At 42.2% G+C, this 19,116-nt stretch overlaps 1 protein-coding gene across 1 annotated transcript in view; it reads left to right on the forward strand.

The window, feature by feature from the left end:
- Positions 1 to 17,710, forward strand: part of tead1a (TEA domain family member 1a) — a 46,141-nt gene extending 28,431 nt beyond the window's left edge. The window contains exons 5-13 of the mRNA XM_079500564.1: positions 1,595 to 1,657; positions 6,333 to 6,464; positions 6,865 to 6,914; positions 7,453 to 7,514; positions 8,365 to 8,492; positions 10,453 to 10,626; positions 16,034 to 16,174; positions 16,695 to 16,847; positions 17,310 to 17,710. Of these exons, the coding sequence (XP_079356690.1) occupies positions 1,595 to 1,657; positions 6,333 to 6,464; positions 6,865 to 6,914; positions 7,453 to 7,514; positions 8,365 to 8,492; positions 10,453 to 10,626; positions 16,034 to 16,174; positions 16,695 to 16,847; positions 17,310 to 17,423 (1,017 nt within the window). The 3' untranslated portion in view covers positions 17,424 to 17,710. The remainder of the gene's footprint in view (positions 1 to 1,594; positions 1,658 to 6,332; positions 6,465 to 6,864; positions 6,915 to 7,452; positions 7,515 to 8,364; positions 8,493 to 10,452; positions 10,627 to 16,033; positions 16,175 to 16,694; positions 16,848 to 17,309) is intronic.
- The last annotated feature ends 1,406 nt before the right edge of the window (positions 17,711 to 19,116 follow it).

Genomic DNA, 19,116 nt, shown 5'->3' on the forward strand with positions numbered 1-19,116 from the left:
TTTTTAATATAGTGAAAACGTGTGCAAATCTTTGAATATATATTCTTTCACAGCAAACGTTATTTAACTCATATCTTTGCTTCTGGGGAGTCCCTGGAACAACATATTTTCTGATGGGGGTCAGCAGCCATTTACATTCAATGTTTTGGGTCCTTGACATGAAATAGTTTGAGCACCACTGATATAGAAACATAGGCTTTACAGAAAACTGTCATGATTTAGAAGACATTCGTAGAATGTGGTCTCAGGTCTCAATGGGTAAAGACCCCGGGGGCCGATTCAACCAATGCATAGTTCTCAAACTTTTCTGTTCCAACTTAAAAAAAACCAAATTGATATATATATTTGGCCGCGGAGGTGCGGACCCCCATCAGATAATGTTTGGTGCTAGGGGGACCCCCATCAGATAATGTTTTGTGCTAGGGGGACCCCCAGGAGAGATGTGTGTAAGAAAAATATTCAAAAATGTACAAGCTCTGAATCTGTCTTGAGAGATTACTGTATGTTTAACCTGCGGTGGAAAAGCAATAAGAAATATAAGTATTGGCATCAAAATGTACTTAAAATACCAAAGGTACTCATTGTGCATAAAGTGCCGTTTCAAGTTTTCAAATGTATAAAAATCTTTTGAAGATCTACAAGTTCAGGCTGTGGAGCGATGCGATCGGTTTTCATATCAATAAACTTCGTCTTTTGGATAAAACTTCGTCCTGGGTGTTACTTATAGAAAGGACGGTGAACTTCGTCCTGGGCGATTGGGGTGTTAAGTACAGTACTTGTACTTAGTTACTTTCCACCACTGCGTGTAACCTGACCATAACTGCTAAACAAACTTTAGCCTGAGCTTAAAGTCAAGCAAAGAAATAGAAATGACCAGGTGATTTTGTTCAAGGCTGATGAAGTTATATTATGCCACGTCTAGCGTGCCATTTGCAGCACCTGTGTCAGCAGTATGGCTCCACTACACGGTCTCAATGTTCACCCAGTCTGTCTCCCACTGCTTACCACTATGACACTTGATGCTTGAGTATCATAGTGATGACACTGATGCTTACTTACTATACTCCCACTAGCATCCCTATGACCAGAACATGTAGCACTGTAAGAAGGCTTCAATGCATTTCAAAAGAATATTTGGGCCTTGTTTTCACCAATGATTTGCTTTGGACAGTAAAACCAAATGAAAAAGATTAAAACAATGTAACATATACGGTATCATTCTCCTTTCCAATAGGGTTATTTTATTTTTTACTGGGTGTATGTTTCCAGGTGCCTGTTCCGTTTCACTAGCTTTAGAAAGATGTGTGTGTAGATGGGCCTATTCACTGTTGTCAGGGGGCTGATGTGTATGTATGCCTTCCCAGTGTAGCAACCGTCCTTTCATAACCATGGCAACTGACCGTTTGGTCCCCCACACACCCCCACACCCCCTTCTTCCTTCTCTCCTACTCATGAGCCCCCCCCCCCCCCCCCCCCCCGACCCTCTCCTCTGTGCCCAAATTTCTCCCTCTTCACTTTTCCCCCCTCTTCATCGGTTTGTTTTCTCTCCGTCCCTTTTTGGTTCCTGACTGTCCTCGTCTTCCCGCCCCACCAGGTGTCCAGTCATATCCAGGTCCTCGCCAGAAGGAAGTCCAGGGAGTTTCACTCAAAAATAAAGGTAAGAATCGTCGTGTGAAACGAACGCGCGGCGGAGGTCGTTTTAGGCAGAGAGGAGGTTATAGGTGACATGTGGCCTTCACCTATTTAACACTTTAATTGCCCGGGGTTATTTAATCCATTACATTATAGCGCCCATTCGATTTATAAACACGGACCCCTTTTCCGGACGGACCGGAGGAAGTTGTTGATTTGTGTGTAGCAGCTAACAATAGCCACACCACTCTAGAGTCGATTGACAACAACGGGAGACAAGAATAATTCTATCACGACTAGCGACTGGACCGCGGAGCGCCGTCTAACACAGGATCTTTTTTCATAATTAGACGGGATGATTTAGATCGCGAGTTATGCACGTTTTAAGATTTTCGTTTTCATCAGCTAAACAGGGGAGGGAGTTTTTCGATGACGTCTCACTCTTGCTCACCGAGGATTGCCCAGCAGGCGCGCCTGGGCTATAGAGCCATGCGATTCGTTCTCATATCAATAAACTTCGTCTTTTGGACAATACTTCGTCCTGGGCGTCGGGCGTTACTAATAGAAAGGACAAAGAACTTCATCCTGGGCGATGGGAGTGTTAATGCAGGTCCTTGCTGCTGGTGATAACCGTTAACACCCCGAACGCCCGGAGGTAGTTAGGACCATTAAATCAGGGCCCCCAGCAATTTGCAGCTACGGAGCGCATTTCAAGGTGCACCAGGCGCCATCTTGAATGTAGCTGAAGTAGCTAGATGTAGCCAAAACACTCCCGAGGCGATCGACAACAATGGGAGGTATGATTACTTCTAACGCGACTAGCGACGGGACCGCGATGGTCTGTCAAAAACATAATCTTTGGTTAGAATTGGAAGGATTGATTGATCCCCCCCCCCCTCCTACTAGTACGGGATAAAGTACAGCTTTAGAACGTGACGATGGGCGCCGTCTCAAGCGAACTTGAGCCACGAAAGACACCACCGAGTGTGCTAAAAGCAGGGGTTCCCAACCTTTCCATTACCACGGACAAATGTTTCATCAAATGTTCGCGGACCGGCGAGGGTGGAGGGGCGGGGATGGGTCGCGTTCGCACATCATCGTACCAAAACACGGAAGACAGTTGACTGGCCTCAATTAAGAATGTTATATCATTGTCATTGACCATATCACTGATGCTGGTGATGCACAGTCATAGATTCGCGGTCGGGAAAACTTGGGACATGTCCTGCGTACCAGTGGGACATGTCCTGCGTACCAGTGGGACATGTCCTGCATACCAGTGGGACATGTCCTGCGTACATGTCCTGCGTACCAGTGGGACATGTCCTGCGTACCAGCACAGGCACACGTACGAGTGGTTGGGAACCTCTGCGGTAAAAGCACATCCATGTCGAACGTTGCGAAGTTCGCTTAGCCAACTTAGCCCCGTTCGAGTTGTGACCCGATATGGACAGAATTGTATTCAATCATATTCTGGCGAGGGCGTTTGCTCCGACTGGCACTCATTCAACCTTTATTTAAATTCTCGGAGAGACCATTGAGGGAACCCCTCATTTACAATGATGCCGAGATTACATACAAAAAAACAGTAATACAACAACAATATTAGTTACAACAAACGGTTAATACAATTATATATTCAGCAATCAGTTAAAACAGCAACATACAGGTGATGGACGGTTATTGAGTCAATTCCTAAAATGACCAATTGATGCCAGCCTTGCCAGGGTATTAAGTTTAAGTTCCTGTTGCAAGAGATTCCAAGAATCAGGTGCACCGATGCTGAAAGCAGCCTTTCCAAGTTCAGAGTTGGCATAAGGGACCAGAAGGCCTAGCCAATCACTGGAGCGAGTTACAATGCGACTAGGTTTCTGATGTAACATGGATGAAATATATGATGGTAATTTCCCGACCACTCAAAGCGGCTACCGGCCAATCACAGCGCGTCCTTGCACAAGCGCACTGGCCAATCGCAGCGTGTCCTTACGCAAACCCGGGACCATTTCCATGCTCGCGAAACGCAACTTGTGCTAGGTTATAATGACACAAGCTGGGTTGTGTCTCACTTCCTGGTTGAGTCGCCTATCTGTCTTCTCTTTCCCCTCAGTCTGTCCTCTTCCGGTCTATCACTCTCTTCACGCCTTCATATTCGCCCCTTTCCTCCCTTTCCTGTTTCTTTTCCCTCTGTTTTTCTTTTCTTATTTTTTTTCTTTCTCGCCTCTGTTCCTGTTCCTGCTTTGTGTAAAGCAGGGGTTCTCAACCCGTGGGTCGCGACCCCTCGGGGGGGGGTCGCCAGATTATTTTAGGGGGTCCCCAAATTATTTTCAAAAAAAAAAGAAAAAAAAAAAAAGATTCTTTTTTAAATTTTATTTTCACGATTTTTCAAAAATAGCAGACCTACAAGCTCGTAGCGCGCCATGAGCTTGTAGATCTGCTATTTTTCAATAGCTAAATTATAACAATGCTTAAAACACAAAGGGGTTCCCGCCCAAAATGGTTTAAGGTTATTGTAGCAGTCAATTTATATTGGGGGTCGGGAGGGGGCGGGGCGGGGGTCCCGAGACATTGCCAAAGCATTTCCGGGGGTCCCCGGCCAAAAACGTTGAGAACCCCTGGTGTAAAGGATACTTGTTATGTGAGAGGAGCTGTCATAACTCATAATCAGCAGCATACAGTAGAAATGGATAAAAAAGCATTTTTTTGTGACAAAGAAATTGCCAGATGGATAATGTGATTTATATGCAAAGACATTAACAGCTGAGTAATGTCACCCTGTGTTCCATGAGATCTGAACATGTTTTTAATTCTGCCTGAGACTAAACCTAAAACAAAAATGTCTGCCATTGAAGAATACACACGTTACCAATATAACATGACTGTGTATCTGTGTATAGTTATTTTTCAGTATTTTTGTATTAATTGGCAAATGTCCTGATTATGACAAAATAGCTGTCAGCCTGTCAGCAAGACCCCACTAGATAGCTGCGGAAAACGGATAAAATCGGGCCCGGTCCGAAAAAACTTAATACGGTCGTAATATTCGGCGGCAGTGTGCACCATAACCCTTGAAAAAACTAAATAATGGGCAACTATGTGCAAAACCTCACAAAATAGAACCACTGTAAATTCACCGAATTCCCACTGAATTTCCATTTGGCCAAAAGGAGACATACATCTTCACCACGTCAGTCGTCGTGCCCAAGCAGCCAGCCTCTATGGTGCAGCTTTGCCGCTGAATAGCACATTGTCATCTGGGGCTCAGGGGTAGAGTGGCCGGTAGAACGGCTGGATGGCAACCGCGAGGTTCCCAGTTCGATTCCGGGCTCCCACACAGAGTTAAGTGTCCTTCAGCAAGACGCTGAACCCCTAATTGCTCCCGATGTGCAGGTTGGTGCCTTGCATGGTTTCCTCTGCCATCGGTGTGTGAATGGGTGAATGTAATGCACAATCTATGTCATGTCAAGCGCTTTGGATAAAAGCGCTATATAAATGCACCATTTATCTGTGTGGGTTCGCTCACAAACCGAACAGATAGTAGGGAGTTCTTTAGGTTTTTCTTTTATTTCTTCATGAAATGTATTAGAAAAATCATTATAATATATATTTTTTAAATGTTCAATGTTTTGTTTTATTTAAAAATAATATTAATATTTATTAAAAAAAAATGTAGGGGCCTGGGCCGTGGCTCAGTGGTCCGGGCGCCTTGGCTGGTAATCCAGTCTGGCAGTGTGCCGCGGGTTCGACTCCCGATCCCGACAGCCTTTGCTGCATGTCTTCCTCCCATCTCTCTCCCCATTTCCTGTCAGCCTACTGTCTGTCCCTCCATAAAAAATAAAAAAAAATAAAGGTGAAAGCCACAAAAAAAAAACATTAAAAAAAAGGGGAAAAAATGTAGAAAACAAAAAGTTAAGGGACCCATACATTATTTTTCCCCCGACTCCCGACCCAGTTAAAGAAAGAAAGGCAGGTGCGCTTCCTCTGGATGCTGCCCTTAGTTTAAGCAGCTATAAATAAACACAACTTAAATCAAATACCACCCATGTGGAAAAAGCAGCACCCCAAAATACAAGATGCAAGACTGGCTCATGCAGATGCAATTTCTATCTTTATTGAGACCGCTGTCCCGACCCAGTGTTTGGGAAACGCTGTTCTAGGTGGAACATTCGCCGAAAATAGCAGACCTGCAAACTCACAACACGTTTACGCTTTAATGATTAGACAACAATGACGCAATTTAGACTCTGCATTGTTGTATCCTGCTCGAAGGTCAATGTTGATTAGTTTTGCAAATGTGAGAGTGTGTGTGTGTTGTTTTTTTTTAACTCATTCTGGATGGGAACCCCTTTTGGTGTTTTAAGCATTATTATTATACTTTAGTTAATGAAAAATAGCAGATCTACAAGCTCTCTGCGCCACGCTACAAGCTTGTAGATCTGCTATTTTTGAAAAATTGTGAAAATGTCGCGCAAATCTTTGAATATATATTATTTCAGAGCGAACGTTTTTAACTCACATCTTTGCTTCTGGGGGGGACGGACAACATATTTTGAGATTGGAGTCCGGGGCCAATTACATATAGCGTAATTCTGGGGGTCCTTGACATGGATAATGTTTGAGAACTGTCGTGATTTAGACAAAAAGACATTTTGTAGAATCGTCCTGGGGTCTAAATGGGTCAATGTTGCTGCTCTCCTCTGTAGGACCAGAGTGCCAAAGAGAAGGCTCTGCAGAGCATCTCCAACATGTCGGCTGCTCAGATCGTCTCTGCCTCGGCCATACACAGCAAGCTGCTGCCAGGCATTGTACGGGCCAGCTTCCCTGCTAACGCACAGGTAACACACACACACACACACACACACACACATGCACACACACTTTAGTGCAGGCATTGCTGTTTTTGTTTCATAAATATGAAATATATATCAAAAGTCCTAAGAAATCCCAGTGGTGGAACATATTGAGAAATGCTAAAATAGGTGATGGTATATGCTTTGCACGAAGAACACTCCTTGGGCTAAAAACCTCCATTTTAGCTGGCTGTTTTTAGCAGCAAGTGGCTGCCACAACCTGCACTACTTACACTTATTGGCATCACAATTTCTCTCATGTCGATAAAGTTCCTTTGAATAGAATTTTGTATCTAGAAAACAAGAAACAAATACTGTAAAAGCTTTAATGTGGTAAACTTCTGTCAAATCATTTGACATAAACGCTTGTGTGTGTGTGATTCAGCTATGGCAGGGCATGATTCCTGGTGGCCAGTCCAGCTCTACCACAGAAGAGTAAGTTGCACTCATTTTCATTTTTATCTTTTGTCTTCTGTATTGACATAGATGGCTGTTGCACAAGTTACAACGGGGTGTGATTGTGAAGATGTTAATTCTTAAAGGGGCATTCCACTCATTTTCAACATTTTACTATGTCATCAATAGACCTTAGAGCTGTTGTGTGGAAATAATAAAAAAGTCACCCCATTCTGTGTTTCCTAGAACTGCAATTATGAAAAAAATCATTAACATGGTGAATCACATCTTGATGATGTCATCAAGATGTGTTTCACCATGTTAATGATTTCTTTCAGACCTCTAGTTCTAGGAAACACAGAATGGGGGGACTTTTATATTATTTCCACACAACAGTTCTAAGGTATATTAATGACATAGTAAAATGTTGAAAATGAGTGGAATGCCCCTTTAAACGTAATGGCATTATTCCACATCAAGGATTTTGAGCATTGCTTTTCTAGCTGTTGTTTCACTACCGTCTTCATGGTTTCATTGATTTTTCTTATGATGATAGTCTTCTGTCCTTTTCTCGCAGCATCAAGCCCTTCTCCCAGCAAGCGTATTCTGTGCAGACAGCGGGGACCACCACTATCACAGGTGAGGGGGACCAGGGTACATACAGTTCTCTGTCAATTTTGCATAGTCAGAGTCATTAGTCATATTATAGTCTTTTGTGGAAAGTAACTAAGTAGATTTACTTCTAGGCGGGAACCCACTTTTGGTGTTATAACCCTTCTGCATGGGAACCCCTCTTGGGGTTCTGTACAGTATGTCCAGTATTCAAAAATGTAAAATATTTGATGCTGGGTTAGGGTTAAGTTTTTCAGAAAACCTTAGGTCAGGTTTTCAAGGCATTTTTAGAATCTGCCTCAGTCCAAAAAGTACAATTTTTAGGTATTTGTACTTTACTTGAGTATTTCCAAGCTTTTACTTCTACTCCACTACTCCGACGTTTAAGGTCAAGTGTAGTCGCAAAATGCCACCATAGACGACCATAACCGTAAGCCCTTACTTTGAAGAGCCACCAGCTGATTTGGTGAACCGGAAGTTACAATCAATACCTTTCTTTTTTTATTGAGCTCCTAAAACATCGATGTTCTGTATGATCACCTCAATCTGAGCTTCAATTCCACCGCTAAAGATCATCGCTAAGATTAGTGTGACCGGAGGGAAAATATTGAATGATGTCAAAATGTGGAAGCAAATCGTTGCCAGGCGACGGAGACGCCAAGAACCGGTGAAAATGATACTAGCGATGCTGGATACATTATAACACTAATAGCTGGTTCAATGTCGTCCTAGGGCGATCTGTGACTTTTAATAAAAGGCATTTTGTCAAATGTCATTTTTAGCACGGCTAATGAGTTAAGTACCATGCCAATACTTTTGTATTTTTACTCAAGTACATTTGTAATGAAGTATAACATTTGAGTACTTTTTTCCTTAGCCTATGAGGCACCCACTCCAGTCCAGACACACAGAGAGCCGGCCTGGCATGGTCGTTCTATCGGCACCACTAAACTACGGTTGGTGGAGTTCTCCTCTTACCTGGAGACTCAGAGGGACCAGGAGGCTGTGAGTAGTGTACACTGAATGCACGCACGCACACACACTAACACACACACACACACGCATACACTCTAACACACACACAAAATGGCAGGCATGCACGAGCACATAGATACAAAAGAAACCCAACTAACGAATACCGAGCGGTTTTACACCGGGTATTCTGTGCACGTAAGCCTGACCGCACGCACACAAACAAATACGGAATGAGCCTGCCATCAGCGCTCCCTATTGTCTCGTAAGCAATGGTGACAGATAAACCCCCGAAAGCATAGAACACCTTTTAGAAGCCATGTTTCTCCTAGTCTGAATAACCTTTATAACACGCTGTCTCTATCTCTCTCAGCGATCTGTCACTCTTGACAGAGTAGACCTCGCTGTCGTGTTTCTATCGTGGCCTTGCAGACAGAGGACATTCATCTTTTGTTTTGGTTTCTGGTTGGACAGTTCAGAGCCTTGTGCTGTTCAAAGATGACTTTGAAACAGTAAATGGCTGTTGGCAAACGTCATCATCTTTCTAGACATATCAAAGCTGTTCATTTTACCTTCTGTGTTCCTCTCTCTGTCTTTCGCTTCCCTTCCCTTCTTTCTGTTGTGTCTCATTATCATCCACTGTTCAAGCTCCATTATCCCCTTTTGGTGTTTTAAACATTATGTTATAATTTAGCTATTGAAAAATAGCAGATCTACAAGCTCATAGCGCGCCACCGAGTGGCGCGCTACGAGCTTGTAGGTCTGCTATTTTTGAAAAATCGTGAAAATATTTATTTCAGAAAATTGGAGGATTTAGAAGATTTTTTTTTAAATTTCGAGGTCAGGCCTAAATGGGTTATACTTTGCTGTATGTAGCTTGTAAGATGTACTGCCCGATATAATTAGTTGCACGTGATTAGGCATGTACCGGTATGAGAGTTTACGGTACGGTATCAAACAAACTACCCTATACCGCAGTATTTCACAGTATGCATTTTTTGGGGGGGATTTATTTTTTTGGTACTAGGGCCCATAAAATAAACTATATAAATTAGGCATGTCCAATGTTATCGGCCTCCCGATATTCTCGGACGATATTTGCAAAAAAAAAGTAATATCGGAAAATATCATTATAGGTTTTAATTTGTCAGGTTTAATTAATTTAAATTTCTCCCGAATTTATGATAATGATTATTTTTTATTTGGAACACCTTACATTCATGAATGCATCCAGCGGAGAATCACAATAAAATTAGGCATACTGCATTAATTCCACGACCGCATATATCGGTATTTGGATAATAGTTGGACAATATCGGGATATCGGATATTGGCAAAAAAAGTCAATATCGGACATCCGTAATATAAATACATTGTAGAGACCTTCTGTGAAGATCTAAAGTATGTTTGTGTACTGCCTCTGCTATAAGAGATTCTACAATATGAATGTAATAGTCAAATTTGGGTTGTGCTTTGAAAAAAGCTCACAACACGTTGCAGTTGCTGTAGAGCAGCTATGTGCACATGTGTGCAACTAAGTATCACTCAGGTTTAGGCCTTTCACAATTATTACATAATCGCCCAATCGCAATTATTTGAGATAATCACAATTATTTTTGTGTAATCGTCATCATCGTTTTCCATGTTTCAAAAAAAATGCTGAAATAGCAGCAATAGCTTTTTCCGCTATTTTACTTTTTCGGGGGAAAGTATAAAATTATTCTTATTATGTGTCAGTGATTTATTTGTATATTTAAGTTCTTGGTCATATCTGTCCTGTGAAATGTGCGATTATGAAGCCTAAAAACCAAACAGAAATTAAATGTGTCTTCTGTTCCAACGTTCAATGCCAAAAAACACAATAAAATCATCAATCGTGTGAGACACGTTATCGTCAACTTAAAATTGTAAACGCGACAGCCCTGCACAGGCCCTCCTCTCCCTCCTCCTGTATGTAATCTCCCCCCACTCTCTTTCGTCTCTCCCCATGCAGTACAACAAGCACCTGTTTGTGCACATCGCCCAGTCCACCCCCAGCTACAGTGACCCCCTGCTGGAGTGTGTGGACATCAGGCAGATCTACGACAAGTTCCCCGAGAAGAAGGGAGGCTTGAAGGAGCTGTTCGCAAAGGGGCCACAAAACGCTTTCTACCTGATCAAGTTCTGGGTGAGCCAAATGGACCAGTGTGTGGTTGGATGCTTGGTTGTCTTAACCCATTCCGGGCGGGAACCCCTTTTGGTGTTAGCATTATGTTATGCTTTAGCTATTGAAAAATAGCAGATCTACAAGCTCATAGCGCGCCACCGAGTGGCGCGCTACGAGCTTGTAGGTCTGCTATTTTTGAAACATCGAAGAACGACTGACATAGAAACATAGCTTTTTCAGAAAACTGTCAGGATGTAGAAGACATTTTTATAATCTGATCTCAGGTCAAAATGGGTTAAAGTCCCTGAGTCCATCTGTCCCATGCTGTGGTTTAAATCCTCAGATAAATAATCTCATGTCAATTATTTTTTCTCCCCCCCCAAACGTCCCTAAAAGACCATTACTGTACTGTTTTCTTTGCTCTATCTTTCCTTATTTAATATTCCATATCCTATGAATTATTTGCATATGTTTAATCCTCCAGAATTTGTGTGAACATGGCCAAAGCATTTTCTGGGGTCCCCACCAATCAAAAACGTTGAGAACCCCTGGCCACCTGGCTTAGATAAATTATCAAAGGCAATGTTGGCTTCATTAGAGAGGAGAGCGTAGGGACACGAAACCTAGGGCAGAGAGAAGAGAGAGAGAAGAGACGTCTCATGGGAGTCGGATTTGTACTTTATTTTTGACTCACAAGGAGCATGTGGTCCATGCATCTGGCTGAGACAACCAGCCACCTTGTTACTAGAATTTAAATGTATGTACAAGTAGGTGGAGGCAGTAAGTCTACTCTTCAGTTCATTTAGGTAGGTAGGATACTTTTATTGCCAAGCAATTAATTACGTTTTTCCAGCTATACAGGCCCTCACAGTAATCTCTGTACCACTAACATGCATTCCAACATATGTCACCATTGCTTTTTGTTAAATCTAACAGTGGTACAGTTTACAGTGGTACGACACAACAAAACAAACTATTAATGTAGAGTATGTGCCCGTCATGCAAAATGGATGTTTTCGATTTCGATCAACAAATGTTTTAAATGTCAGATCATCTGGATGGTATGAATGTACGAATGCGTCTACCACCCCTCCCCATTAGTAATTGTCCCCGGTATTTTTCCACTCAGTTCTCTGTGTGTGTGTGTGTGTGTGTGTGTGTGTGTGTGTGTGTGTGTGTGTGTGTGTGTGTGTGTGTGTGTGTGTGTGTGTGTGTGTGTGTGTGTGTGTGTCGCGTGCGTGCGTGCGTGCGTGCGCGTGTTTCTGTTCACCTGGGATCATGTTGAGGTGTGTGGGGGGCTGATGACAGCAGCACACAGCTTTATTTGAACACCTGCTTGCCTTTCTGAGTCGCAGGTGAGAGAGGGCAGAGGACTCTCCGTCTCTGTGACTCCTCTCTCTCTCTCTGACTCGTGAGCGTGAGCCTCTTCTCTTCTTTCTCTCGGTCAAACATCAAAGTAATTGTTCTAACTGAAATTAGAATTTGTACATGTAATTGCTTGGTGTTCACCGTCCAGACAGACATGGTGGTGTGCAGGTGCCTGGTCACTGTGGTCAGAATACAAAGCGGGTCATGATGCACGTATGTAATCATGTGTTTCAGAGTGGGTTCTTCAGAGGACTGCACGTCCTGATATTAACCACAGCTCGGACGGAGTGTTGACGATATTTGTTTTATTGGTAACTTGTGTGTGTGCACGCTCATACGTGCATGAGTGTGCATGAAAGCCTTTGGGTGTTTGTGGGTGAGTGAGAGAGAGAGAGAGAGAGAGAGAGAGAGAGAGAGAGAGAGAGAGAGAGAGAGAGAGATAATTCACACACACACACACACACACACACACACACACACACACACACACACACACACACACACACACACACACACACACACACACACACACACACACACACACAAGCCTCTGTGTCCTCAGCTCCAGACGGACAGTTCTCCTTAGAGAACTCATTACATTTTGTACAGAGCCTTCTGTACCTCCTCCAGTCTGTGAACCAGGTGCACAACATTATGTACCTCAAGTCCAATGACAAGATAAACATTTGGCAGGTAAATCTGCAAATATTCCCCCCAGTATAGGGTTGCTAGGTTTATTTCATTAGGAAACGTTCATTTTTGAGGACCTGGACAAAATGGCCTTGTCGGTTTATTGGCGTTTCTTCTTCAACTGTGAAGATGGTGTGAAAACTGATTGATTATTTTCCATACTCTTTACATCAGTGATTGTTTGACTACTTTGGAAAAAGGGGAATATCCGCACTCTCTTAATAAAGTTTGAGTTTCTTTATTTCATGAAATCACATGCAGCAGCAGTCCACCTAGAGAAAGGAACGCAGGCCTTCCTCAGCGTTTCAAACGTTCTACTTTCTACTTTCTCATACAGTCTTACTAGTGTCGGCCTTACACCAAACGACCTTAATTCTTTCTGCGCCATCTGTGAACATATTCACACCCCCTAGGCTAGGGTACGGCAGGTGCCAGCTACGTACATGTCCGTAGACAACCGTATACTCCATATATGAAAGCGGCGACCGTCAATTTACCTTTTAGCATTGCTCCGGTTGCTATGCAACGCCTCCGTCCCCACCAGCTATGGGTTTTTTCCATCCAGCTCCATTGAGCCTCCCATTATAACATGATTTTCAAAGCCCTGTATCTCTAAAGCTTCGAGCACTGTCCATGGTGGGCCGTCCCGCATCCCGATGATCGTATTTCATTTGTGACTTTGTCTCGCATCGCTCCGGACATGTAACCTTTTCTGACGAGAGGTCAGGGGTATGAGCTAATGCTAACGATCACTGCGCTCACAACAATAGCCCCCACCTCACTGATAACCCGGAAATTAAACCGAGGCTCATAGACTGAGAGTGAACGGCTGGCACAGGTGTGCTTATGCTACCACCTAGCGGGCAAAACAAGTGTTGCTTCTGTCATCTCGATCGTTTGCTTTTAGGTGGTAGTTTGAGTCTTATTTCAGACTGCTAGATGGTAGTCTGAGTCTTCAGTCAGTCTTTTTAAAATCTTGACAGTTCCGATCATCAAATCAAAAATGTTCAATAAGAATTTCAATGTCATGAACCGTGTCAACAACCAATGGGTGCGCTCTCTTTATTGTGTGCAGTACCTCTGCTTTATCACAAGATGGGGCACTTTCCTAACTTTCTGTGTGGTTCGATACCACATGAATAGTATGTCTGAAATTAAACTCAAACGTACACGACACTAAGGGTTGCCCAACTGCCCCTAGCAGGTAAATAAAACTTTCGGACAGGTGGAGTTTAGGCAACAAAGTCTTATGCACACCTGATAGGCTCAGAGATGGGTGCGTAGGCAGGGCTCAAAGTATTCCAAAAAAATCACAAAGTGGAGTGCACAAAGACACACCGTGTCACACACCGTCTGCACTTGCAATATGACCTTCTTCAGGCATCTGCTGAACAATAGGTAGCCACACAGCTACATATACATAGATCCAAAGCATCCAATCACAATCGCCCTCGTTGATAGGGATGAGACCCAGCAGGTGAACTCAGGGGTGGATTGGCCACAGGACCAATCCACCCCTCTGGTGGGCCGGTCTGGGCCAAATGTTAAAGTAGTTGTCTGTTGGTTGTGTATCATTTATTTCAAGTATTTGTATGGGCCTCGACCCGAAAAGTCAGTAGAGTATCTGCACGCTGGTTGTAGTGGGCCAGTCTGGGCGAAATTCTGCGGGCCGAATTTTTGTCTCAGTCAGGTGATCTCATTTGAAGTGATCTGGTCCTCACCTATAGTCTATAGGCCTATACAGCAGTTAACACACATCTTCAGTTTACTTTACAGATTAAAAAAGGAAAGACAATGGATCTAATATTATGGACAATTCATCTAATATTACAATACACCTCAATATATACAAAATAAGAAAAAGCTGAGATTTTTTTACAAATGTCGAGCATAATAATAAAAGAATAAAAATACAATTAGGTGGAGTTTGCCTTCAGGTTACCCGACTGGGCAAGTGCTTGTTTTTAGAGGGGGCACTGTCTATAAACACAACACAAGATTTCTGTCTAAACACCTGAACATGGCCAGAGCGCTCTGTCTTCTGGACTGTGGAATGTACAATAATAATAATAGCACTGATGTATGACATGTTGTTATCGCACAGCCCCAGAAAGTACAAAAAATACATGTTCAATTGAACGGTAATTTCAGATTTTACCTATCATTTTATAATGGACGCTTTCCTTTTCGGGGAAGTGGGCATGACCTTTGGGCCATTAGAACATGACCTGTACCTGCTTGCCCAACAGGCAAGTGCCTCAGAGACCTTAGTGTCAGCCCCTGTATGGTAGGCATAAACTTCAAATATCGTCTATTGCCTCTGACATCAAATATTGCAGTGTATGTAGGAGATCTATTTCAACCTAAACTAGACATTTTATTTTATGGCCGTGATCAAAATGTTCAAAGTGCATTATTACAGGTCATATCACCCACTAATGTGTTGCCTGTCTGTGACATTTTGCTGTCAGCAGAGGGCAGTGTAGTCACAAGACATACTTGGAGATATCAGGCAGTGCTGCATCTCCTATGTACACTACAATTATTTGTTACTTCTGTTATATGCGATATGGTAAAACAACTTCATTAAGGTTCCTTTGTTTATAGTGTCCTGGGGATTTATATACCCTTCCCCCACTACCTTTTCATTCACTTTCATTTTGTCCTGTGCTGATCTGGTCCTCTGTTGCTGATGACATTGATGTCATCAGTCAGGTCAGGTTTTAGAGGTTGTAAATAAGCTTAAATAACTGGGTCACATAATTTGTGATGATCTCTGTGATGATGATGATGATGATTTGCAGTGCCAGTGCTGTAAGCTATATGGGAAAGCCAACATGAAAAATGTAAAAAAAAAAAAAAAAAAAAATGTCACGTGTACAGACCATGTTAAAATATCACTTTTTAAAACCTATATTGCACTCTGTGAGCTATATACAGCTCACTTGAGGTGCCATAGCAGTGCAAAAATGAAAAAACAGGTGGCATATAATGATGCTTTTCGAATGTTCCTGTAACTCCCAAGATGGACCAGTGAAGGTGAAATGTTTGTGACTAGTAATGTACCCACCTTTCATGCTGTATTGATGAATTATATGTTTAGATTCATGTGTAGACTGAAGGAGTCAAAGAATGTATTAATTATGGCCTCAACAGGGAGTGATACAAAGTTTTCCTCTTGCTTCTGGAAACACTGGAGGCAATGTTTGTTTTTAGAAAAAAAGAAAATAGTCTGTTACATAGGCTATCTCTGTGTTTTTATTGTCTGTCTTGTTTATTGTTTTGTATATGGGCCTATCGTGACTGAAATAAAGTGTATCATCGTTGTCACACAGTGTCGGTAATGATGAATGTGTCGCTTGTTTGCCAGGCGGACCTAAACTCCAGCGTGCAGGAGGACCCCGCGGCCTTCTACGGCGTGACGAGCCAATACGAGAGCTCTGAGAACATGACCATCACCTGCTCCACCAAGGTGTGCTCCTTCGGGAAGCAGGTCGTCGAGAAGGTGGAGGTGAGGGCACTTCAATAAAACACACACACACACACACACACACACACACACACACACACACAAAGGTGGAGGTGAGGCGGGCATGCAGTAGACTCCAAGGGCTGTATTTTGCATGTCTTAAGTACCAGGTCTTATTACTTAACTTAAGACCTGGAGGCGTGATCAATGCCATTTGGCTATTCTGAGTGGCCAAAGAGCATTGACCAAAGAGCATTGACTCCAGGTCTTAAGTTAAGTAATAAGACCTGGTACTTAAGACACGCAAAATACAGCCCCAAGTGTCTCTGTGAGATGCGCTGTGGACGACGCGAGAGCAAACGAGAGGGAAGCATTTTTTAATGTGATTGGTCGAGTTCAAGGCGCCTGATACGACGTACAGAAAAGACTGCATAGTGCATAGCTTTACTTAAATTCTACCTTTTCATTGGTCTAATAGTCTTAACGTTGTGATCTAAAACACCTTCGATTGATGCAGTATGACTTGAATGTTTCTTCCTTTCCTTTCCTTTGTCTTGCTCAGACGGAGTATGCAAGGTTTGAGAACGGCCGTTTCGTCTACAGGATCAGTCGTTCTCCTATGTGTGAATACATGATCAACTTTATCCATAAACTCAAACATCTGCCTGAGAAGTACATGATGAACAGTGTGCTGGAGAATTTCACTATACTGCTGGTAAGAAGAACACTATGGCGTGTGCGTGTGCGTGTGCGTGTGTGTGTGTGTGTGTGTGTGTGTGTGTGTGTGTGTGTGTGTGTGTGTGTGTGTGCGTGTACGTTAGGGCATTAAGCAACTAGTCTAGTTTACTAGTCGACTAGTAAATCCACTAGTCGACCTTGTTGGTACTAGTTGACTAGTTGATAAGAAGAAAAAAAAAGTTTATTTTTTTATTTATTTTTTTCCCCCCGATTTTGTAGGCCTCAAGATCAGGTAGATTATAGTTATAGTCACGAATGTACAAATATGTATTTCCAAAAAAAAACATAATAGGTGGTTAAACAACTAGTCGACTAGTAAACTAGGCAACTAGTCAACTAGTAAAAATGACGAGAAGTGAATGCCCTAGTGTACGTACATAAATGTGTTTGTACATTATTATTAGTATTTACCGGTATGTGCATGCTTGCTTCTCTTCAGGTGGTGAGCAACAGAGAAACTCAGGAGACCCTGCTGTGTATGGCGTGTGTGTTTGAGGTTTCCAACAATGAACATGGAGCACAGCACCACATCTACAGGCTTGTCAAGGAATAACATACACACATACACACATACAAGGCTTTTGTTAGTTCAGTAATATAAAATATTCAGTGTGTTTGATGAAAAATCAAAATTTGTGTCTTAGAGCCAAAAAAATGAAAAAATAAAAAAGACTTACTGGGGAGAAATAAAACAATGGCTGCATTTTCACTGCTGCTATTTTACAGCAACAACCGTGGGATCCTTTTTTAAATTTGAACAACAAAGATACAATAATTTACTGCATAACCTTCCTCGACACGAGCACAGTACTCTGAAACTGTTTGATACAGTGTAAGTATTTCTCTTAACTCCATTTAGACCTGAGGACGCATCTGTGTCATATTATAGCTTTTAACCCATTTTGGGCGGGAACCCCTTTTGGTGTTTTAACTAAGCATTATGTTATACTTTAGCTATTGAAAAATAGCAGATCTACAAGCTCATAGCGCGCCACCGAGTGGCGCGCTATGAGCTTGCAGGTCTGCTATTTTTGGAAAATCGTAAAAATGCGGCACACATCTTTGAATTTATATTCTTTCAGAGCGAACGTTTTTTTTATTTCGACGTCAGGCCTGAATGGGTTAACTCCATAACCAGTTGATGAAATCAGTTGCATCATGTGACGGTGACAATGCAGCCATTAAAAATAAACACACTGCACATCAAAAACTCCACGCGGGGCTGGATTTCCCAAAAGCATCTTTTAGCACTAATATTATCCGATCACACCGTTGCTTTAATGGAGGAAGTTGTTTATTTTTTCCAGTGGGGGTCCTTCTCTATCAGACTCTACGGCTCACTGGTTTCTTATTTCATTGTCTTTTCTTCTGTTCTGATGATTATGTTAGATTAAAACGAACTTTAAGATATTACTGTTGTGTGCTTTGGAGGAAACTCAACCCAAGTTTTTGGGGCCGAAGAATGAGAAGACAGCAAAAGATCACAGTATTTCTCCCCTGTGCTGCAAACGTTTATCTGCAATGATGTTGAAAGACATTGATGGTCAGACCCTGTATACTACCAATGAATATACATGGCAATTATTGTTGATTTGGAGTGGTTGTTGGTTGTAGGAGGAAGTAAACAACACTGTGTCGCTTGTTGTGGTGATTACCAATGGCCATAAATAACAATGAGAGCTACAATATTGAGCTGTTTTTGTACAGATAGCGATTGCATACTCATATTGTGTGGGCTGCACTCACACAAAGAGAGGTTTATCCAAAGACAACAAATGTAATTTTTACCTTTTTGTAATGTTTCTGTTAACTTTTTATCTTAAAAACTATAATGAGGATGAATATTGCTATTGATTGATATAGATAGTTAGGGATGGGCGATATGGAAAAATATAATATCACGATTGTTTTTCAAGCAGTATCACGATATTATCAGAATTATTTTTCATGTTGGTTTTTATGGTTATTTTCCAAGTTACAACCACCTACAAAGGAAAAAGCAGTAACAAACCGCTTTAGACCAAAATATGTATTATTTTTGGCGAACGATTCTACATTCTACAGAAGTATAAATTAAGGTATAGATAGAACTGGAAATCATAGAATGTGCATTCATTGTATCACGATACGATATCTCTGGAAGCGCATATCGTGCAGACATTGTATCGTCTCGACGATATTTATCACCATATCGCCCACTCTTAATAGTAGTGCATATATTCTCATGCCAGGGACACTATGGGCTA

The sequence above is a fragment of the Electrona antarctica genome, assembly GCF_951216825.1.
Source record: "Electrona antarctica genome assembly, chromosome: 5".
Classification (NCBI taxonomy): domain Eukaryota; kingdom Metazoa; phylum Chordata; class Actinopteri; order Myctophiformes; family Myctophidae; genus Electrona; species Electrona antarctica.